Raw genomic sequence first — 24,537 nt, forward strand, 5'->3', positions numbered from 1 at the left:
CTTCTCTCTGATTCTAGGTTGCCTGACACCCACACAGGGCACTCAGCCTGGAGATGGGTGCCTAGCCAGGAAGGGTAGGGAGCCCAGCTTTCCCAGAACAGAGAAGTGGGTAAACTGCCTCGGACAACCTGTGCTCAGGACCAGCCGGGCGGTCAGGGACAAATCAGGGTCAGTGTTCCTTCCTGGGTCTGGTTTTTTCCATTTTCTCCAGAGGAGCCTAGGGTCTTCCTGTGAGGCCTGAGTCCAAGGACAGGAGCATGGGTGGCTTTGAGCAGGCAAGTGACCCACAGCCGTGCCCTTACCATTTTGTCATCATTCCCAAAGAGGATGAGTCCTGCTTTGGTGACCACCCCTGGCCGATGGGCTCCTGGGATGGGCAAAGCGTCTCCCTCGGGCACCAGGCCTGAAGTGTTCAGCGTTGAGTTGAAAAATGTCAGTTTCTGTCGAGGGGAGAAATACCAGAAGATGGTGGGTGAGAAGAAGCCCCCGAAGCCAGTAGCCCAGGCAGGTCTGAGCAGGGCTGGGAGAGGGAGAGGGGCCAGGGGTAGCTGAGACCTGGGAGCCGGCTCAAAGCCCATGTGACCCCTGAGGCCCTTTCTCCTGGGGCACAAACAAGACCTGGAGGAGCCTCAGTGGCCTCAGGGAGCTGATGGCAGGTCTGCCTCAACTCTGCCATAAGACCCTTCTCCTTGGCCCATGGCCTCAGACCTGAGGTGCACAGACTGGGGGAGAATGTGCTCCAGGCATCATGGAATGAGGCTACCTGCCTTCAGGGTGCTGCCAAGGAGTGGTTGCTTTGATCAGAAGATGCATTTGCTAGTACAAAGGGCTCTGCGTTGATGAGGACAGCAGAGAGGCTTCTGGCCACAGTCTGGGCAGTCGGCTGGGGGTCAGGGGTCTGGAGAGTCTGAGACTGTGTGGGGGACAAGACTGCCCTCAAGGTTTGCGCAAAGACCACCACACACAGTCCTGCCACCCCTGATGCCTCACTAGAACCTGTGACCCCCAAGTCTCCACATCTTCAGCATCTGGCCTGCCCACGGTCAGCCTGGCCCTGAATGTGCTGCTCCACCCTGCCTGAGGCCAAGTCAGAGTGAGCACTGGGCCTGGGGTCTCCGCAAGCCCAGTGGTGAGACTCAAAATATTTCACCACCAATACAGCTGGGCCCCAGGGGCACTACAAGGGCCTGGAGGCCTCCAGCTACGCAGGACATCTATCCTTTAGCTACTGCAGGCTGGGTAGGTCTCTCACTCCTGGGGAAAGGCTGGGATGTTTAGGGGGCACCCAGTGGGAGTAGGGGCCAGGGCAGTAGCTATTTATTATACCAACCAGTTCAAACATGTGTGACAGTTTAATGGCCAGTGGGATACACCAATGCACCTGGCTGGATTCCAGCCATGCAGGGACACACCTGTTCACAGGCCTCTGTCCAGGCTCCCGGCACCTTGTCGTTCCCGCGGATCCAGTTGTGAATGGCCTCTGCTGGCTGGTCCCAGTTGATCTGTGGGGAGCAAGGTGTGTGTGCTCAGCTGGTCTCTCCTCACTCCCCTCCCACCCTGATGACATCTGGACAGTGGACCAAGCTCTTGTGAGACAGCTGGTAACCCCAGCTTCCTCTTAGACACTTGCAGGAGTCCCTGAGCTGGTGCCCCTAGTTCTGGGTGCTCTCTGACCCTCAGTCTCTCATGGGCTGAGCAGACTTCAGAATGGTTTGGGGAAGATAATGTTCTGTTGCTGTCAACATGGCCCAGACCTTACACAGAGGCCCCAGCATAATGTACTCAGGCCTGTCCCATAGGGCCCCACCTTTCACTGGCAGGGCCCCTGTGGGTCCCCACACAGCAACCCATACTCCTGAGCTGAGACACAGCCTACAGGCTTCTGAGGCTCCTCCACTGGCTATTGCTCCAGAGACCCGCACTGTCCCTCACACCTTGCCTTGAAGACTGCTCGCACTACGGCTGACGTTTTGCCCCCTAACTCCCACTCTTATCTCCCTGTGGGCTTTGCCTGCCCATTCCTCCTAAAGAGGAACAGGAAAGAACCTGGAATGGACCCTGTTCGCTACCCTCCCAGGTGCCAGGGTCCTCCTCCTCCACGGCTCTCTTCATGCATCCCTGACCTGGGCTGCCCTGTGTTCTGGCCTCAAAGAATTACAACCTGCACCATCTGGGCTGAACCCCAGCCTCCTCAGGCTGCCCTCTACAACCCCAGTCTGCTCACAGGCAGGATGAGGGTGTGGAGGGACCCAGCACTCACCTTGGCCGTCTCCTTCTTCTGAATCCCCTCATAGGTGGCTCCTTCCTCAGGCTGAGGGAGTCTGGGGGCTTTGCCCTCAGCGATCAGCCTCACGGCCTGCACCTGGGGAGATCCGGTGGGTTGCTATCCCCAGCAGTAGGACCTTGCCTCCTTCCCAGCCCCAGGGCCCACATTGAGCCTGGACCCTTCCCCAGACTGACCAGACTTGCCTGGTACACAGCAGTCACCCAAGAAACACCTGCCATATGAACAAGGGAGTCAGCGTGAACCTAACTTCTATTGCACAACGGACACAGACCCATCCTCTCTACCTGGCAAAGGTTTAGATTACATAGATCTTATATCTTCTGATATCTTAGATGATTATATAAACTGTAAAGCCCTGCAGGTATAACACAGACACAAATGTCCATGTTGCTGTCTAAGCCTTCTCTGCCTTTAAAGAGAGTGGGTCCTGAGCCCCGTGGTGGGCTTGAAGGTGGAAGTTTGGAGGTCTGAGATGAAGCAGGAAGTTGTTTCTCTGTGACAGGAAAGAGGAAGGTGGTGGGAAAGGAATCAGAGAGGGAGAAGGAGAGCCAAGGAGTCTGGGCCCACGTGAGCAAGAGCCTGAGGGAAGAGACCGGGAGGTGCCAAGAATGGGAAGTGACCGGGTGTCAGAGCATCTGAGGCAGGGCTGCCCAATGGAGCCCTCTGTGGTGATGGATGAGTTCCAAGTCTGCACGGTCCAACACGGTGGCCAGGGGACTTAGAATGTGGCTGAGACTGAGGAACTGAATTTTTCGTATAATTCATTTTAATTGATTTAATAGCTGCATGTTACCAGTGGCTACCTTGTTGGACAGTGCAGCTTCAAGGAGTATTTGAGTTGCTTGCCGTGAGAAGCACAGGTAAGCTCCCTCTCTGTACCACTAAATCTCCAGCAACTCTACTTTGTTCACTATTTTTGTGAGCTGGTCAATCTGTGGGGAAGACAAGTTTAACACAACCGAAAAATAAAAGGCAACGGCCAGGAGCTGAGGAGGATGAGGGGACGGTAGACACTGCAGCTGCTCTTCCTGCTGCGCCCAAACAGCAAGTGCTCCCCAGGGCCTCCTTCCCTCCTGCTGCATGCTTGGACAGCACCTCTGCCTCTGGCCGTCCCTGCCAGCCTGCCCTCGGGCAGGGGCAAGCAGCCGTCACATATGATCCCCGGCCCCTCTTGCAGCTGCGGGCTCCGGCCCATAGCCTGCCACCCTGCCTCTCAGCAGTACCAGCTGCCCAGGTGACTGAGCCGCCCTGCCGCTCAGGCCATGTGACCACAGGTCACGGCCTTCCCAGCAGGAAGCATGTGACTGAGACAGCCTATCAGAGCACTCCATCACCCCAGCTGGTGATTGGCTCATGAGGATCACATGACCCCCAAGCTGGCCAATCAGAATCTCCCCTGATTTGTGATTGATGAATTCTAGGAGAAAAAGTGTTTCTCTTTCCCTGGAATGAAGAATTAGAATCCTTGAGCTATAGTGGTTATCTTTCCTCTAATTCAGGGCAGCCAAACTGAGAATGAAACTAATCACACAGAGAAAAGGAGAATCAACGAGTGAAGGAGAGAGAAATAGAATCCTAACGATGTCATAATTGAAGCTCCTGGATTCAGCAGGGTGTGACCCAGTCCCTGCCTTTAGCCTTCCTTGTCTATTGAACGGGCCCCAAAATGTCCCCTTTTAGCCAAACGCTTTTTGAGCTGGGTTCTGTCCGTTGTGAGCAAGATTCCCTCCTAATACAATACACTGTTTGTCCTAATCCTGCCTCTGAAACCTTGAAGTGAGAGCTCCTCTCCCTCCAGAATCCTGAATCTGGGGAACAGATTCCTGGCCTCCAGGAGCGGTGGGCTGGGTCTAGGGAGGATGCTTGAGGGTGCGTCGGGGCGGGTAGGGCGCGGCTGGCTCCAGGTCCTCACCATCCCTTTGATGCCTTCAGGGAAGAGGAAGCGGTTGTACAGCGTGCTCACGGTGTCGTCCGGGAGCACCTCACACTCCTTCTGCAGCAGCAGGTCTCCGGTGTCCAGACCATCATCCGCCCAGAAGATGGAAAACCCCCCTTTCTTATCTCCGTGAATGAGGGTCCTAGGAAGCAGAAGAGTGAAACCTGGAGTCCACGATGAAGGGCCACGGAGGATGTCCTGGGTACAGGCCCGTGGACCTGCCATCCTCCAGGAGGCCCTCTCTTCCCAGGGGTAGGACTGACACCGGCTCCGGCGGGAAACGGAAGAAGGAAAACAGCATGTATTGATAACAACCATGGGCCAGGAATTGTGCTAAAAGCTCTATATGCCTTATGTAACTGAGTCCTCACAGCAGGGATAACAGGTATACTCGGTTTACAGAAAGGGAAACTAAGGCCCAGAAAAGTGAAGCGACACCCACAAAGATCAGAGAGCCTGAATCTCAACAGACCAGTCCGACTACAAATCCACTCTCTTTTCTCAACTCAAATGTCTTCCCTCTTTGACCACCCATCTGCCTTGTCACCCCATTTGTTGTCTTGGGAATTCTGTCCCCTCAGAGTGCCTTGTGGAGGCCATCCTTTGCTCCATCTTTATCTCTTTCTACGAAGTGTGCTGCCCAGAGCAGCGGTAGTGGAAGTTAGAGTAGGAGCCCCAGCCCACCGCCTGGGGTGGCACCCTGGCCCCTGCGCCTCCTGGTGCCCTCTCTGTCCCTGCGCCTTCTGGTGCCCTCTCTGTCTCAGCTGGGGGATGGGAACACTGACAGTGCCAGCTTCTCCAATAACTGTGGGAATGCAGAGTGCTTACCAACACCTGCTGCCAGTGCTCTAGAGCCTTCACTCATTGATAACGTTGCACAGCCTGTTCTGTGGCTGATATCTGTCAGCCACAGGACAGGCACCTGCATGATGCCCACTCTGCAGCCCTAGAAATGCTTTGGGCTAATGGAAAGCGACAAGTCAGGCTGATGGAGGGACATGTATGGGGATGGCCCCCTGTGTTTTTGCCCCATCTCACCAGTTGATGGCCGAGGCCCCTCGGTGCCTAGGGAGCAGTGACGGGTGATAGATGATGGAGCCATGCCGGGGGGCACTGATTATCTCCATGGGGATGAATTGGCTGCAGAAGGGCAGGACGTTGAGCTCGGCCCCCAAAGCCTGGTATTTTGCCACCACATCAGGCAAAGCCTGTCCTTTTGCACGCCACCGGGAGAACTTGAATACTGGCACTCCATCCTTCTCAGCTTCCAGACCTGTGGGACGGTGGATAAGAAACTGGCCCCTCTCCATAACCCACCCACACGCAGCCACCTCTGCCTTCCCAGCAGAGCAGCTCATAGGCCTTCTCTCCATTCCTGCCCCCTCACCCACACCCCAGCCAGGCTCCACTGGGCAACACAGATGGATGCACCAGCCAAGCATGAGGCTCTGGGGACTGCCCTGCCTGCACCCTGATTTCTGCTGAACCCCAGGACCTCTGAGTGCCTCCCTCTTCCAGAACCCAGATGGCTGACCTCTGCCCTCATTCCTCTCCTGAGGCCTTGCCATCCCCGTCACTGAGTTACTGTCTTCCGGCCCCCTCTACTGCTCACTCTGTGATGGGGACTGCCCCCCCACAGATGGCATTTCTGCTTTGTCAGCTGTTCCCTGATGGAGGAAGAAGGGGAAGAAGGGCAACAGGGCATCCTCACTCCTTTCTGTCCAGTGGGTTCCTGTCCTGTGAGCCTCCCCCAGCCCAGCTTCTTCATCCCAGTCACAGTCGTTCCTTCTCAGAGCAATGGCTACATCAGTTTTTCCATCATCTGCAGAACTAGCCTCAGTATGCACACATGCGCGTGCGCGTGCACACACACACACACACACACACACACACACACACACACACCCCAGAGGACCAGATACAGCCTGCAGGGCCCCTCCTCCTGCCCCGTCACCAGCACACCCTCCTCACAGGTCTGGATTACAGGCCTAAGCTCCCAAGTTTTTATAGTTAAAGCGTCCTCCTTTATCTTAGCCTTACAGTGGCAGCTGCTTCCTGAAGTCGCTGTCCCCAATAACTTTGGGCTCTCTGCCTTCCCCTCTTCAATACCCAAGGAACACTTCTTTGTATTCAGTTCTCTGTTAGAGCCTCTGGTGTGATGTTTGGGCCCTGACTGGACTGGCTCTCCTCTCCGGCCTCCTCCTCTGTCACTCTGTCCTGGCGTCTGGTAGTTTTGAGAGAGGGTGGGATGTGATGTCAGCAGATTGGACTGCACTTGCAAAAGCTGTCCCACAGTGACCAATGAAATACTGCTGCAAGACATCTGAGATCAAGGCCAAGTAGGAGTCCCAGCCAGGCCTGGTCTGGGTCCAGGGTCAGCAGCTGGGGTCAGTGGTCACTTAGTGGCTGGGTGTAGGACCCAGGCTGTGGTGGGGTCAGGGTATGTCATGGGTCACTTGTGGTCAGGTCCAAGACTGAAGCCTGGCTGGCATTGGGTGTTGGGTGTTGGAGTTGATTCTAGGGCCAGGCTGCAGCTTCCCCACTGAGGGAGACTGGCTTTCCTTAACAAACTACACCTCTGTGCCTGGCCAGGCCTACAAGCCCCCTTTCCTAATCCTGGCCCTCTATCCTTAAGCCCTGCCCCACAGTCTGTCTCCATCAGGCCTGAGAAGGACCAGTCAGTGTTCCTAGAGGGTCTGTTCATCCAAGCTAAGGCCCCTGCATCCTGTCTGCTGAGGTTCCCAGCTCAAAGGCAGTGACCCAGACCCGTGATTCTCAAAATGTGCTTTTCCTAGTACAAGAGATGCCAGTATCTCCCAGGAACTTGTCCCAGGTTAACAATTTCACCTAATTCTGACTTTTCCACCTCATTCTGAATCCGAAACTCCCAGGGTGCGCTCAGTACTCTCTGTGTTTTTTTCTTTTCTTTTAAAAAATTAAAATGCCAGGGGAGAGCGCAAATGCAGTTCCCCATTACCACAAATTATGCAGTCGAGTTTCCCACCTTTGGGGAAATTGCAGGGATCAGCACATCCAGAGTCCAATGGAGAAGACTCGCCCTGAGAAAACCACCTTTGTGATCATGGTCACTCCCCTGCCGGGTAAGTAGAGCACTGTGTGTTTTGACAGCAGCCCCAGCAATGGTGATGCCGTGCATGCCCACCTTTCAGAACATGGACCCCCCAGTTCAGAACACGGAGACCTTCCCAAGCATGGGTGCTGGGTCAGAGAAGCTCTGTGTGGGACCTGGGACCAGGCTGGGCTTCTCTATAGCCCTTCTCCAGGACCCTAATGCCACCCCATGATCAGGTGGGGAGGGGATCTCCACTTTATTCCAGAAAAGCCCAGCAGCCTGTTGGCACTGGAGCAGTATTCAAGGTAGACCACTTATGGCTGCCTCCCAGCTAGAGCACAGGCCCTGCAGACTTCTGCTCCCAGACTCCCACCCACTGCTTCCCTTCTATCTGGATGGGCGGGCCGCCCTCCATCAGCTTCCCTGCTCCATTGGCTCACTCACCCAGGGGGTCGGCCTTTCCATCCTTGTCTGGAACAGTGAACACACCCACCACTTCGTGGCCCTCCTTCCTCAGGTGGCAGTAAACTTCCTGGCCAAACAGGCTCTGTCCGATCACTGCAATCTTCATGGTAGCAGGAGGGTTGGAAGGACCTGGAGAAGGAATAAGGCAGCAATTAGACAGAGATCGCTGGTCTCAGAGAAGCCAGCCCTGGTTCAAGACAGGGCAGTTCATGGCACCTGGCCTGCTCTACCCCAGTCCCCTCTGTGGCTCTGTGGGTGGCAGGCCACTGAGGGGAGACTGCCACTGTAAGAGAGACCAGATGAAACATGTACACATGACCCAGTGGATCCCTAATGTCAGAATATTCAATGCCACAGCAGGTGAGCTGGAAATGGATTGTAGAATTAGGGGATTTCTTTTTGAAACCTTCCAAACTGGCATGGAATGTTGGGTGTCAAGATGTTTGATACGTATTTGAGCGTATTTCTGTAACTAACCAGTTCTATGGCCTTGGTCAAGTCACACTTGTTCATGAGAAAGATGCCACATCTCTCAAATGGCTTTCAGCCTACAAATTAGGCTTATTCCTCTGAGCCAGGAGTCACAAAAGGAGCAAGGGGAGTCCCCGCCGAAGGGGCTGTCCAGCTGAGCTGCAACAGAAAAGGGGCCTGCATGGGGGGGCCTGAGGATGAAGGTGGTGGAAAGTGGAATGGGATTCCACTAAGGAAGATGTGTAGAATGAAGCCTAGCTAATCATGCACATTCTCCAAAGATTGGTCATTCATTCACCTCACGCATATCTGTAAAACCTGAACTATTATTCACTTAATACAGTTCTTTAAATTGTCCTTTTACCAAAATAAGATTTTTTTTGGAAAATTTTATTAATGTATACTTCATACATACAGAAAGTGCACAAATCATAGATGTGTAGCTCAATGAATTTCACAAACCAAACACACCACTGTCAACACCACCAGAAAGAGAAAAACTCCAGGAACTCTTTGAGCCTCTTCTAGTCACTACATTCACCAAGAATGATGGGACTTCTAACAGCATCGAATGGTTTCGCTTGATATATATATATCCCCTTTATATGTATTCATTTTACATAAATGGAACCATGCAGTGTTTTGTAGATTTTCTCCCTCAACATTATCTTTGTGGTTGCATGTAGTTGTACTGAGTTTATTCTCATTGCTGCAGAGTATTTTGATATGTGTATGACCTCTAGTTCATTTATTCATTCTATTGTTAATGGAATTTGGGTAGTTACCAGTTTAAAGGTATTACAAATAGGATGCTACAAAGATACTTGCACATGGTCTTCATGGTACATATGTACACATCTCTGTCAGGTGTGTACTTAGGGTGGAATTCCTGGGTCATAGGTGTGAAAATTTCCAGCTTTAACAGATGCTGCCAGTTTTCCAGAGTGGTTGTATTAGTTTCCACTTCCATGTGCTCTCCATCTTGGCTTGTGTCTTCATTTTAGCGCTTTTCCTAACATGAAATACAGCTGTCTCATTGGGGTTTAATTTGCAATTCCCTGATGACCAATGAAGTCGAGTGCCTTTTCCTGTTTCTTGGCTATTTGGATATCCTTTTGTGGGAATCATCTCTTCAAATCTTTTGTCTGTTTTTTTCCATTGGGTGGTTTTATTCTTATTGAAAGGGAGTTTTTTTGTATTGTTGCTCTGTTTTGTTTTTTAATCATCTAGACTATGAGTTCTTTGTCAGATATGTGTATGGAAAATATCTTCCCTAATTCTGTGGCTTGCCTTTTTCATCCTCGTATAATGTCTTTTGATGAACAGATGTTCTTAAACTTAATATAGTACATTTTATCAAACATTTCCTTTATGTTTAGTGGTTCTTGTATTCTATTTAAAAAATCTTTGCCTACTCCAAGTTCATGAAGATGTTCTCCTTGTCATTCAAGATCTTTATTGTTTTGCCTTTTACATTAGATGTGCAATCCCTCTGGAACTGATTTTTTCATACAATGTAAGGTAGAAGTCCAGAATTTTTTTTCCATGTGTATATAAAATTAACCCAGCACTAGTTACTGAAAAGACGTTTCTTCATTGAAAAGGATCATACATGTACACATCTATCTTTGAACCTTTGGTCAGTTTGTCTATCTTTGCATTTAGTATAGCTTAAAAATGTTTTTTGTTGTAGTGGTGAAGATACATAACCTAAAGCTTTATTGTAGCTGATCTACCTAGTAGTTGTGAAGTGGTATTTCATTGTGGTTTTGATTTGTATTTTCCTATTGAATCATGATGTTAAACATCTTTTCATGTGCTTTTTGGCCATTTGTATACCTTCCTTGGAGAAATGTTTATTCGAGTTTTGATCCATTTTAAAAATTGGTTTGTTTGTCTTTTTTGTTGCTAGCATATAAAAATACAATTGATTTTGTACATTGACGTTGTATTAACTAGCACCTTAATTGCTTCACATATAAATTTTCATACTGTGTAGATTCTTTGTGGTTTTCTAAGTATAAAATCATGTTATGATGTTGGTTTTAATTCTTTCTTTCTAATCCTGAAGTCTTTCATTTCATTTACTTTCTTATAGCACTTGCCAATATATCCACTACAATATTGAATACAGATGGTGATAGTAGTTCCTGTCTCATTCCTGTGACCTTGGGAAGAAACCATTCAATATTTGACCATTGGTTAGCTTTGGGGAATTTTTGTAGATAGACTAGCATATTATGAAAGTTGTCTTATTAATATATTTCTGGCTGCCAATCATGACAAGGAGTTGACTTTTACCAAATGTTCTTCCTATAGGTCATGAGATTTTTATCTTATTGTGGTGGATCATAATGATTGATTTTTAAATGTTAAGCCACCTTTGCATTCTTGGAATGAATACCACTTGACCATGATGTATAACCTTTCTATATATCTCTGAATTTGAAGAGCTAGTATTTTATTTGTTTTTAAATCTATGCTTGTAAGAAATATTGACGTGAACCAGTCCCAGTGGCTCATGACTGCAACCCCAGCATGCTGGGAGGCTGAGGTGGGCAGATTGCTAGAGGCCAGGAGTTCAAGACCATCCTGGGCAACATAGTGAGACCCCATCTCTGCAAAAACAAACAACAGCTGGACATGGTAGTGCGTGCCTGTAGTCCCAGCTACTTGGGAGGCTGAGGCATGAGAATCACTTGAGTCTGGGAGGTCTAGGCTAGAGTGAGCTGAGACCCCACCACTGCACTCCAGCCTGGGCAACAGAGTGAGACTATGTCTCAAAAAAAAAGGCAAGGCAAGGCAAGGCAGGGCGGGGCAGGGCAGGGTGAGGCAGAAAAGAAGAAAAGAAATATTGATGTGTCAAATACTTCATTGTAACAAATGTCCTATTCAGGTTTTCGTGTAGCTTTCTCTTTCTTTCAACTTTTATTTTAGAAACAGGGGGTGCAGGTGCAGGTTTGATATATGAACATATTGCACCCAGGTAGTAAGCACAGTACCCAACGGAGTTTTTTCAACCCATTCCCGTACTCCCTCTAGCAGTCTGCAGTGTCTGTTGTTCCCATTTTATGTGCATGTGTGCTCAATGTTGAGCTCCCACTTACAAGTGAGAACATGCAGTATCTGGTTTTCTGTTTATGCCTTAATTCACTTAGGATTACGGCCTCTAGTCCACCCATGTTGCTGCAAAAGACATGCTTTCACTCTTTTTTATGGTTGTGTAATATTCCATGGTGTATATGTACATTTTATTTATCCAATCCACCATTGTTGGGCACCTAAGTTGATTCCCTGTCACTGCTGTTATGAATAGTCCAACGATGAACATACGAGTGCATGTGTCTTTTTCATATAATGATCTATTTTCCTTTGGGTATATACCCAGTGATGGGATAGCTGGGTTGGATGGTAGTTCTAAGTTCTTTAAGAAATCTCTAAACTTTTCTTTAAGAAACTTCCACAGTGGCTGAACTAATTTACATTCCCACCAACAGTGTATAAGCGTTGTTTTCTCTATAGCCTCACCAGCACTGTTGTTTATTGACTTTTTAGTAACAACCATTCTGACCAGTGTAAGATGGTATCTCATTGTGATTTTGATTTGCATTTCTCTAATGATTAGTGATGAGGAACATATTAAAATGTTCCTCATTTTAATTAGCAATGAGGAACATATTAAAATGTTCCTCATTTGTTGGCTGCTTGTACCTGTTTTTTTGGGAAGTGTCTGTTCATGTCCTTTGCCCATTTTTTAATGGGGTTATTTGTTTTTTGCTTATGGAAGGGACGTTGGATTTTATCCAAAGCTTTTTCTGTATCTATTGAGATGATCATATAGTTTCTGCTTTTAATTCTGTTTATGTGGTGAATCACATTTATTGATTTGTGTATGTTAAACCAGCCTTGCATCCCAAGAATAAAGCCCACTTAAGCATAGTATATTAACTTTTTGATGTGCTGCTGGATTTGGTTTGCTAGCATTTTGTTGAGGACTTTTGTGTCTATGTTCATCGGGGATATTGGCCTGAAGTTTTCTTTTTTTGTTATGTCTCTGCCAGATTTTGATATTAGGCAGATGCTAGCTTCACAGAATGGGTTAGGTAGGATCCCCTCCTTTTCAATTTTTTTGTAATACTTTCAGTAGGATTGGTGTCATTACTTCTTTGTATGTCTGGTATAATTCAGTGTGAATCCATCTGGCCCTGAGCTTTCCTTGGTTGGTAGTTGTTTTCATTACTGATTCAGTTTCAGAGCTCAATGTTGGTCTATTCAGCATTTCAATCTTTTCCTACTTTAGTCTTGGGAGATTGTGTGTTTCTAGGAATTTATCCATTTCCTTTAGATTTTCTCATTTGTGTGCATATATTTGTTCACAGTATTCTCTAACAATCTTTTCTAATTTCTGTGGATTGGTTGTAATGTCATCTTTGCCATTTTTGACTATACTTATTTGGATCTTCTCTTTTTGTGTGTTACTGTAGCTAGTGGTCTAATGATCTTGTTTATTTTTATTTTTTTGAAAAACCAACTCTTGATTTCATTGATCTTTTGTATGGATTTTTGCATCTCAATTTCATTCAGTTCTCTAATTTTTACTTCTTTTCTTTGACTGGCTTTGGGGTTGGTTTGTTCTTTTTTTCTAGTTCCTTTAGGTGAAGTTAGTTTGTTAATTTGAGATCTTTCTATCTTCTCGATGAAGCCATTTAGTGCTAGAAACTTTCCTCTTAACACTGCTTTAGCTATATCTCAGAGATTCTGGCAATAGGTTCCCCATATTCAGGGTTTCTTCTACTTTAAACCGCACCCCTCCTCCTTCTCCACCGGTTCAAAAACTGCTCCAACCAGTCAAACCTCCTCTGCCATTCTCCCTCTCCGGGAAGTGGCCAGGGTTAAAGGCATTGCTCACGTTCATGTCCCCTTCTCCATGTCTGATTTGTGGCAGATAGAACAGCTTCTGGGATCTTTCTCTAAAAATCCCTCTCATTATCACAGGGAATTCCTGCACATAACTCAATCCTTTCATTTAACTTGGCATAACATTTATATAATTCCAAAATCCACCCTTACCTTTAATAAAAAAGAGTGCTCAGCTTAATTAAAATGGATATCCAAGAAAGTATATTCAAAAGTCCTTTATGTTTTTCTCTTCATAAATCTTGTTTTCCTGAAAAAAGTTTTTTTCTCAGTCAAAATTACATTTCTCCACTCTGTCTTGCCACTTTTAGTGCATGTTTATAGAAACTTAACAATGTCTTTATTAATACTTTTATTATAAAATTTCATAAACCATGTTTTTCAAAATAAATTTGTATCAAATCCAGCTTCCCAAAAATGCTAATAGTTAAGTATATCAATGTACTAAGTAAATCATTCACTCGTACCCATTGGGAAAATTTAATGTTACTGCCCTTCACAGTGAAAAAAAAATCTTTCATTTTAAAAATTAAATTTAAAAATGTTACATAAGTTGGCACTTCAGTAGTGTATACACTAGCATTAGTTTATACACTACTTTTGCCACTGGGGAATTCAAGTTAAAATGTCCCTCTGTCATATAGCTCTAAAATACATCTTTCATTCATAATTTCTGCTCATACAATTAAATAGTTTGGGTCATTTTCATTTATACTATAAAACAAAAGCAAACTAGTCCAGTTTAATTTTTTATACTTAAAATACTGCACATTTTCTATATATGAGTCATTCAGATTAGTATCTACGTAGGTTCAGTCAAATCCAACCATAAATTCAAGTTATTATACTATATAAGCCTATAAAATACATAGAAGTATTATTACTTTGCCTTTATAACAAAACCCAAGAGTCTGTTTCAATTTATAAATTCAGCATTTAAGCAAAAAGATTTTAGTTCCCAAAGTTCTAAAAAAATGACAAAACAATAAGGAAAAAAGGAACCAGGGCTTAGTGCCGCATATTTTTCTCTTGGGGTTGTAAGGTAGTCTCCTTCTTTTCAGAACACTTTATTATATTTCACTTATAGACCTAACTTTCTGTGTTGAAGTATAATTCTCATGCTGAAGCTCTAACCTAAAAAGGCAAAAAAAGTTGTCTTCATTGTACAAACATATTCATCGCTTTAACAAGATAATAAGGGAACAAAATTTAGAATGTAAGCTAAGTAAGAATACTATCTCTATAAACATGTCCCTAAGATAAACCATAATTGGCAGCTAATTTACCTGTCTAGAAAATCTCAGTTCCCACCAGCAAAAATATCCTCAGTGGCTAGTGCACCTTAAGAAAAATCTGGCATACTAAATAAATAATGTTCACGTGGGAGCCAGAAGCTGGGTAAGCCTTGCCTTTAGACTCCTCTGTGACTACAACAATAAAGCCAGCACTGTTAAAACTAGTAAGCATTCACGTGTCAGTATCATAAAGAGTATTGCCCAACTAAACTTTGCTCCCACCTGTTCAGTAGTTACTTATTTCTACCTAAGCACTCACCTTGCGATTTTACCCAAGTGTTTAAAATTGAAAAAACAGCATTATATTTCAGAGCTACTTCGCCCAAATTACAAAATGAGTCAGTGTTTTTAGTTTCAAGTCACACACAAAAAAACTTAACACATTTTACATTAAAGTTAAAAATTGCTAAAAGTTACCATTATAACATGTAATTAAAACTGCTAAACATGGATTTGCATGTAAGGTGTATAAAAACAGTAAAAAGTGTTTTTAGTTAAAAATTATAAAAAGGCATAAAAATGTACATTTTGCTGAAGAATAATAAATTGTCTTAAAATTAAATAAAATAAAGTGAAAGGTTTAAGCAAATTGTAAAAACATCATAAAAATTAATTCTGCAAATAAAACTCCTGTGTGTTAACACATTAACTAAACTCAAAAGGGTATTATATATTTTTTTCTGTAAATTAAACACTAAAATAAAAGCACCACAAGATTTTCTTAAAATGCTAATCTACTCTTTAGCAAAACTTGTCAAGGGTTATAATGGGCATATAAAAATCTCACTTCATAGTCAAACTCATTAAAATTAAATAAAATTACCTATAAGGTTTCATTAAAATTAAAGTTAACATTAATAGCAAACTAATGAAAGGGTAAAATTTAACTTTCTCTTTTAAACAAAATTTTCCTGTAATACAAAAGGCTAATAAATGGTTTTTGCTTTTCCAGATTGTTATCTCATCATTTTAGCAAAACAAAACAAACAGAAAAAAAACTTATGGTAATCTAAAATTCTATTTCATAATATCGAGGGTTTAAAATTTTAAACATATTTAACAGTCTTCCCCAAATCAAACTTTAGTCTCGAGGTTGTCTTTCCTAACCCCTGGCTTTTCGGTGCTGCACAAAACCCCTAAGCCATCCAAAAAGAGGTAAACAGAATTATTTAGCAACATAAAATTTCCAAAAGACTGTCTAATAGGTTATATTCTAAGGAATAATATTAACATATGTTCCAAAACTGTATGGGATGTCTAAGGTTCTTATGTCTAAATATGTGCTATTAATCACACTTAAAGTTGTTATGTTGGGTTATTGTAAACCACAAAAACAACCACATTTCTTTGTCAATTGTGTTTCTAACAGTATCCAAACTAGACATTTTGTTATTTACAGACAATTTTTATTTTGTTTGAATTATCTTCAAAACATGGTTTATATTCAAGCTGTGAAACTTTAACAAGCGCTCTGAAAGGCAGGTTTCTCACAACAGCAACAACAACAACAAAACATGCAGAACTCACAAAAAGCTAAAATGTTTATAAATATCAAGCAAAACAAAAATTAATAAAATGCACTAAACTAATAAAAAACAAAAACAAGTTTTTACCTTTTCCTTAGAATGCTGCTAATCTTTATCTTATTTTTCAGAGTCAAGAAAACTTGTCTTAAGCTAGCTACAGCCTTTAACAACTAAGTAAAGTATACTCCTGTAAATAGAATTTAAAGCGTGTTTTTTTCTCTTTGCCTAGTTCCTCTAGAATTTAAAAACTAGTTATAAGCATTCTTAAAGGACAACACGACAGTTGTTTGCATCAGTGCAATAAGAATCTATTTTCTTTTGTAACAGAATACAATTGGAAAAACTGGTTATTTTCCCAAGGCTTTGACTGGAATGGTGTGCTCTCCTCTAAGGAATCAAACTTAAGAAGCCAATGAAACCCTTGGAAAACTGGCCTCATATTTTGTGTGCACAGTCCCTGTACAGGGTTTCTGATGTGTGGTAAGTAAAGAATGTCACTTTCTGACAGGCCAGGAACCCCAAGTTATCTTAAAACCTCAAAAGAAAAGGAATTCACCCAACTCATAAGTATTTAATGGTACAAATCCATGGCTGGGCTTGGCTTTAACAAGTCTTATCTCAAATTCCTTCTATGTAACAAAGTTCCATCAAAGCTGATTTAAAAGGCCTATGTAGCAAATAATTATTATTGCTGCACTGTATACAAATAATTAAGCCAAGTATAATAAAGCAAATCAGTCCTATCATAAATTGTCTTTTAATAAAAACAGGAAACTGAAAAGTAAAAATTATGTTTCAAAAACTATAGCACACCTGTTGTTAAATTCTAGTCTTGCCTAACATTTTTCAATTTTTATTACCTTTTACAGTTTAAATTATATCCGTTACAGAAATCAACTCCTGGATACATCACATTCAAGTCAAAGCCTAAAGAGCTGAGAAAGCAACCCCTAACAGTCCAAAAAAAGTCCTATTAATGTAAAAAAATAAATAAATAAGAAATCTTAAGCTAAAAATCATCAAAGTTAAGTAACTAAGTAAAAATTGCTCATCTTACTCAGTCTCAACCCTACCTCACCAAATACTTTTTGTCGTTTCTACTTCTCCTTTTAAGCCAACTATTAAAACCTTTTTTAATGAAAATTATTTACTATGACACCCTCGCGGGAACTGCTGTACTCACTCCACTATTTGCAGTAGGACTGTGAACCCTCAGAGTGGAATATCAGACAGAGAATCTCAATTACTGTAGCATTTTGCTTAATTATTATCCTCATAGCAGGAATAACAGTTACTAACAAAAAATAACACATGGGTCTTTCCAAACATGCACCTCTGCCTGTCATTAAAAAAAAAAAAAAAAAAAAAAAAAAAGTTGCTTCTGTCTCAACCAGTCGGGCCTAATAAAAAACGCTGCTGAAAAGCCTAGGACTAATGTTTTTACTCTGCCTAATTAACCTTTTTCAAAAATTTTTAACCGACAGAATCATGGCCATTTCGCAACTACCCAAAAACATCTACAAATGGTGTTGATCCTACAGTCAATCTAAGACCAAAAAACTCTCCACCCCCGCATCAGCAGGAAGTAGCTAGAAAGAACATGTCCCCTCTTGTCCTTTTATAACCATAGGGTCTGGAATGATAGAGCAGGAGCACTGTCATCTCAGACAAACACCGCCACTTTAAATTCCAGCTCCCTTTCTAGCCTCATGCATTTCAAGGAAATCACTTCTCTTCTAACTACAAGCAGCCAGAAAGAGCAGACAGTAAAACACGGATAAGACAGCTGGGACACAAAGGGAGGTGGGGGGAAAGTATCCTGGGTAACTGCCAAACTTCACCCTCATACAATGGGGCCTTAATAATAAGGAACAAGCACATTCCCTTTCCTTCAGGGGCACTAAGATAGGAAAGCTAAAAGCAGACTCTTGGCTGGCCGCGGTGGCTCATGCCTGTAATCCCAGCACTTTGGGAGGCCGAGGCGGGCGGATCACGAGGTAAGGAGATCAAGACCATCCTGGCTAACACGGTGAAACCCCGTCTCTACTAAAACTACAAAAAATTAGCCAGGCGTGGTGGCGCATGCCTGTAGTCCCATCTACTCAGGAGGCTGAGGCAGGAAAATCGCTTGAACCTGGGAAGCAGAGGTTGCAGTGAGCCGAGATGGCGCCACTGCACTCCGGCCTAGCGACAGAGCGAGACTCTGTCTCAATAAATAAGTAAAAACAGACTCAGGGACTATACCTGCAGCTGCAGGAAAAATGTATGAAAACAGGCACACAACTCTCCCTCCCAGATAAGCACAACAAAGAGACACAGAAGCAGTCCAAGCCTCTGATAAACTCTCCCATCCTGGATCCTTAAAAACTCAGTCTGTAAGAGAGTGTGCCTCTGACCTAACTTGGCCAGAAGGCTCCTTTCAGGTTGATTTTCTCTAAAATAAATGTCTTAACTGGCAAGCCAGCTTTTGTATTTCTTTCCTCTTTCTTTAATTCTTACAGTTCTCACAGTAAGGATTGGAGAAAAATCCCCTTCTGGTTTTGGCAGGAGACAAGGAAAGCAGTCATTTTTTTCTCAACATATCTACCCTCATAGAAACTATTATACCAGAGCATAAGTGAATGGACACCCAGGGCCTAACTCACCTAAGTGATGAGGAAAAACCCAAATCCAGCCCCTCTAGCCTTTCTCATCACCTAAAAGGGGTAGGACTGAGAAACACTTGTGAAGGTCACAGCCCAGGGGTGCAGGCTCACTGAAACACTAAGACCTAATTATAGGACTGTAAAACACTTCCCCCCACCAAAACACCTTACTACTACATCCACAGGGCTCCAGTATAGTAACAAGGGGATTACAGATAAGAGAACTGCAAGCCAGAGCCTATTTAAGGAGTTTCTACAAAAACCCAAAGACAACAGGGTAGACAAAAACAAGAAGATGAAGAGAGAAAATTATACCCTCTGATACCCACAGCTATAGCAAATAGTAAACACATTCTAACTCCTAGACGGGTAAATATCAAACCTCACACTAAAAGCCTATCTACCTCAGTACCTTTTACCCAATACATTATATCTGATTTTCTGCAAAACAATTACAAGATATATAAAAGACAAAAACACAGTTTGCAAAGATGAAACAAGCACCTAAACCACAATCAGAAATGGAAGCAATGTTGGAATTTTCAGATGGAAAATTTAAAACAATGATAATTAAAATGCTAAGAGCTCTAATGGGAAAATGTGGAGAACATATAAGAACAAATTGGTCATGTAAGCAGAGAGATGGAAATTAAGAAAAAAATCAAAAAAAGTCTAGAAATAACCCTGTGATAAATGCAAAGAATGTCTTTAATAGGTTTATCAATAGACTGGATACAGTTGAGGAAATAATCAATGAGATGGATGAAATATCAACAAACACTTCCCAAACTGAAATGCAAAGGGAAAAATAGAATTAAAAAGACAAAACAGAATATCCAAGAATGGTGGGACAATTGCCATAGGTGTAAATCCTTGTTAGGGATATCAGATGGAATAAAAAGAAAGAGAGAAAGGAATAGTAAAAATGTTTGAAGTGATAATGACTGATAATTTTCCAAAATTAAAGACAGATACCAAACCAAGATCCAAGCAGCTCAGAGGAAACCAAATAGGATAAAGATCACCACCCCACCCCCCAAAAAATCTATACTTAGGCATATCATATTCAAACTGCAAAAAATAAAAGACACAGAGATAATCTTCAGTGAAGCCAGGGAGAGGCAGGGCAGGACACCTTACCTATAGAGGGAGAGAGATGAGGATTACATCATACGTCTCTTCATAAACCATGCAATCAGGAATAGAATAGAAAGAATTATTTAAAGAACTGAAAACATTCCATCAACTTAGAACTAACTAGATTCCATCTGTATGCAGTAAAATTGTCCTTCAAAAGTGGAGGAGAAAGACTTCTCAAACAAAAATTGAAGGAATTTGTCACCAGTAAACTGCCTTACAAGATATGTTAAAAGAAGTCATTCAGAAAAAAAGGAAAATTAAACAAGTCAGAAACTCAACATACAAAAGAGTATTAGAAATAAATGTGAAATAATTTTTTTCTTATTCTTAATCTGAGAGATAACAATTTGTTCAAAATAATAATTGCAACAATGTATTCAGTGATTGTAGCTTATGGATAAGTGAAATGAATGATAGCAGTAATAATAAGGCATGGGAGGGAGGAATCAAGAATACTCTGCAATAAGGCCCTTACACTACCCATAAAGTGGTATAGTGTTATTCAAAAGCAGACTTAAATTAGATTTAAGTGTATATTGCAAACTGTAGGTCAACCACTAAAAAAGCAACAACAAAAAAGTAAAATTGATATGCTAAGAGAGAAAAGAAAATGGAATCATATAAAATGCTCAGTTAAGATCAGAAAAAGCAGAAAAAAGTGTGGAAGAAAAAAGAAACAAAGGGCAAATAGAAAACAGTAATAAATATGGTAAATATTAATCCAACTATACCAAAAAATCACTTCAAATATCAATGGTGTAAATATACCAATTAAAACATGTGACTATCTAGAGTGAATAAAGAATCGTGACCTAACTATATGTTGTCTACAACAAACCCATTTCAACATAAAAACCAGATAGATTACAAATAAAGGGATGGAGAAAGATATACCGTGCTACCACTAATCAAAAGAAATATGGAGTAGTTCTATTAACTTCAGATAAAGCAGACTTCAGAGAAAGGAAAATTATTAGGAATAAAGAGAAGCACTACATAATGGTAAAGGAGTCAATTATCCCAGCAGACATAATACTCCTTAATGTGTATGTGCCTAACAACAGTGCTAAAATGTGTAAAGCAAAAACTGACAGAATTTTAAGGAGAAATAGATGAATCCACTATTATTACAGTTGGAGACATCAACACCTCTCTGTCAGTCCCCACTAACGTTTTTTTGGGGGGGGCGGAGTTTCACTCTTGTTGCCCAGGCTGGAGTGCAGTGGCACGATCTCGGCTCACTGCAACCTCCGCCTCCCGGGTTCAAGCAATTCCCCTGCCTCAGCCGCCCGAGTAGCTAGGATTACAGGCATGCACCACCACGTCCGGCTAATTTTGTATTTTTAGTAGAGCCTCCATGTTGGTCAGGCTGGTCTCGCACTCCCGACCTCAGGTGATCTGCCCACCTCAGCCTCCCAAAGTGCTGGTATTACAGGCGTAAGCCACCATGCCTGGCCAGTCCCCACTAACTGATAGATCCAGCAGGCTGGAAATCAGTAAGGACATAGTTGAACAGCACCATCAATTAAGTGTATCTAATTGGCATTTAGAGAATACTTCACCCAACAACAACAGAATACACATTCTTCTCAAGTTCACATGGAATATTCATCAAGACAGACCACATTCTGTGCCATAAAACATACAACAACAAATATCAATGACTTCTATGATGGAGATTACTGAGATCACAACAGAATCACTAGAAATCAATAACAGAAAGATATCTGAAAAACATTAAAAAAATGGAAACTAAATGACACACTTCTAAACAACATGTAAACAAATCAAAGAATAACTCTCAAGAAAAAATTTAAAATATTTCAAACTAAATTAAAATGAAAATATAACATCAAAATTTATGGGATGCTGCTAAAGTAGTGTTTAGAGGGAAATTTAGAGCACTGAATGCATATATTATTAAAGAAGAAAGAGCTAAAAGCAAGTTTCCAAATTAGGAAACTAGAAAAAGAAGAGCAAATTAAATCCAAAATAAACAGAAGAAAGGAAATAATAAAAATTACAGCAGAACTTGTGAAATTGAAAACATGCTGTCAATAGAGAAAATCAACAAAACCTAAAGCTGGTTCCTTGAAAAGATGAATAAAACTGAGACACCTCTAGCCAGGTTAACTAAGAAGAAAAAGAGAGAAGACTCAAATTACTAATATCAAAAATGAAAGAAGGGCCATCAATACTGATCCTACGGTCATTAAAAGGATAATAAAATACTAGTATGAACAACTCTATATCAACAAATTTGGTAAGTTAAATGAAATGAAACAATCCCTTGAAAGTACAACGTTCCAAAACTCACACAAAGAGAAATAGATAATCTGAATAGGCCTATACTGATTAAAGAACTGGAGCCAGTAGCCTTCCAAAATAGAAAGCACTAGGGTTAATGAATATGACTAAACATTTAAGAAAGAAATTATGCCAATTCTCTATGATCTCTTTCAAAAAATAGAAGTAGAGGAAATTCTCTAATTTTCTTGGGTCAGAATTACCCTAGTACCAAAACCAGAAACATTACAAGAAAGGAAACTAACAGATTAATATTTCTCATAAACATAGATGTTAAAATCCTCAAGAAAATCAGCAATTGAATCCAACAATGTTTAAAAAGAATTATACATCACCACCACATGGGATTTATTCTAGGTTAAACATTTGAAAATCAATTAATGTAATCCATCGCATGAATAGGCTAAGGAAGAATTATATGATCACATCAATAGATCCAGAAAATGCATTTGACAAGAATCTAACATTCATTTATGATAAGAGCTTTCAGCAAGCTAGTAATAAATGGGAACTTAACTTGATAAAGAAGATCTATGAAAAACCTACAGCTAACATCATACTTAATGGAGAGAAACTAGAAGCTTTTCCCCTAAGATCAGAAATAAGGCAAGGATGTTCCCTTTCACCCTTCCTAGTCAACATTATACTGGAAGTGCTGGCTAATGTAATTAGAAAAGAAAAGAAAATGAAAAGTCTACAGATTGGGAAGGAAGAAATAAACTGTTCTTGTTCTCAAAAAACATAATTGGCTATGTGGAAAATGCCAACAAAGCAACAGAAAACTGGAAATAATAAGTTATTCTGCCAAAGTTGCTGGATGTAAAGTCATGGTTAATATACAAAAATTGATTACTTTCTTATATACTAGCAATAAACAATTGAAATTTGAGATTAAAAACACAAAACCATTTACATTAGCACCAAAAAGTGAATTATTTATACATAAACCTAAAATAGGTCAAAATCTATGTGAGAATAACCATAACTGATGAAAACATAAAAATATGTATAAATAAATGAAGAGATAGTACATGTTCATGGATAGGGAAACTCTATACTGTCCAGATGTCAGTTCTTTCTGACTTTATCTATAGATGCAATGCAATCCCAATCAAAACCCCAGCAGTTATTTGTGGATATCAACAAACTGATTCTCAAGTTTATTTGGAGAGACAAAAGACCTGGGATAGTCAACACAATATTGAAGGAGAACGAAGTTAGAGGACCGATACTGCCTGTCCCCAAGACTTTACTATAAAGCTACAGTAATCAAGACAGTATGGTATTGGCAAAAGAATAGTCAAATAGATCAATTGAACAGAATAGAGAGCCCAGAAGTAAACTCACATCAATACAGTCAACTAAACTTTGACAAAGAGACAAAGGCAAGACAATGGAGAAAATCTGCATTGCACAAAAATCACACAAATATCTGTACGCTGATGTTTACAGCATCTTTATTTGTAACTGCCAAAACTTGGATTTGACTTTTTAGATACAATAACAACAGCACAATTCATGGAGGAAAAAAAATGGTACATTAGACCTTATTAAAATTTAAAACTTCTGCTCTGCAAAAGACACTGTTAAGAGAATGAAAAGACAAGCCATGGTTGGGGAGAGAAGACATATCTGGTAAAGCACTGTTATCCAAAATATACAAAGAACTATTAAAACTCAACAGTAAAACAAACAACCCAATTTTAAAATGGGCCAAGTAAATTAACCGACATTCACAAAAGAAGATATACAGATGGCAGATAAGCATTTAAAAAGATGCTCAACACTGTAAGTCATTACAGATTGCAAATTAAAATATAACAATGAGATACTACTATATGCGTATTAGAAGAGTTAAATTAAGAGCACTGACAACAAATGCTGACGAGGCTGTGGAGCAACAGGAACTCTCATTTATTACTGGTAGAAATGAAAAATTATGCCACCACTATGGAAAAAGGTTTGGTAGTTTTTTATAACACGAAACATACTTTTACCATGTGATCCATCAATCGCTCTTGATATTTACTCAAAGGAGAAGAAAACTAATGTCCACACAAAAACCTGCACACAAATGTTGATAGCAGCTTTATTCACTGCTAAAACTTGGAAGCAACCAAGATATCCTGTAGTATGTGAATGGAGAAATAAACTGTGGTACATCCACATCCATACAACAGAATATTAGTCAATGATAAAAAGAAATGGGTTACCAAGTCACAGAAAGACAAGGAGGGTGCTTAAATGCATTTTGCTAAGCGAAAGAAGCCAGTCTGGAAAGGCTATATACCATATGATTCATACATACTATATGACATTCTGGAAAAGGCAAAACTACAAAGGCAGTAACCAGTGGTTGCCAGGGATAGGTAGGGGGGTTGGGGGGTGGATGGATAGAGCACAGGAGAGTTTTAGGGCAGTGAAACTATTCTCTATGATACTGTAACACTGGATACTCATCATTACATGTTTGTC

At 41.9% G+C, this 24,537-nt stretch overlaps 1 protein-coding gene and 1 non-coding gene across 6 annotated transcripts in view; both read right to left on the bottom strand.

Moving 5' to 3' along the window:
* The window catches only part of ALDH1L1 (aldehyde dehydrogenase 1 family member L1), a 77,642-nt gene that overhangs the window by 49,578 nt on the left and 3,527 nt on the right, over window positions 1–24,537 (bottom strand). For 3 of the 5 annotated variants that reach the window (XR_004670696.3, XM_003815231.5, XM_034957278.2), the window contains exons 2-7: window positions 7,741–7,890; window positions 5,262–5,496; window positions 4,200–4,365; window positions 2,261–2,362; window positions 1,413–1,502; window positions 303–440 (exon numbers count right to left, since the gene is read on the bottom strand). Coding sequence is in view for 4 of the 5 variants with exons in the window: in XM_003815231.5 (XP_003815279.1) it covers window positions 303–440; window positions 1,413–1,502; window positions 2,261–2,362; window positions 4,200–4,365; window positions 5,262–5,496; window positions 7,741–7,867 (858 nt within the window). In the remaining variant the exon portion in view is untranslated. Of the gene's footprint in view, window positions 1–302; window positions 441–1,412; window positions 1,503–2,260; window positions 2,363–4,199; window positions 4,366–5,261; window positions 5,497–7,740; window positions 7,891–13,302; window positions 13,319–24,537 lie in introns of those variants that run through there. The other 2 variants (XM_057301885.1, XM_034957277.2) reach the window with 2 other exon arrangements.
* Window positions 7,169–7,332, bottom strand: LOC112439510 (U1 spliceosomal RNA). Its single transcript, XR_003027781.1, has one exon. It is a non-coding gene; the product is annotated as a U1 spliceosomal RNA (small nuclear RNA).

The sequence above is a fragment of the Pan paniscus genome, chromosome 2, assembly GCF_029289425.2.
Source record: "Pan paniscus chromosome 2, NHGRI_mPanPan1-v2.0_pri, whole genome shotgun sequence".
Lineage (NCBI taxonomy): Eukaryota > Metazoa > Chordata > Mammalia > Primates > Hominidae > Pan > Pan paniscus.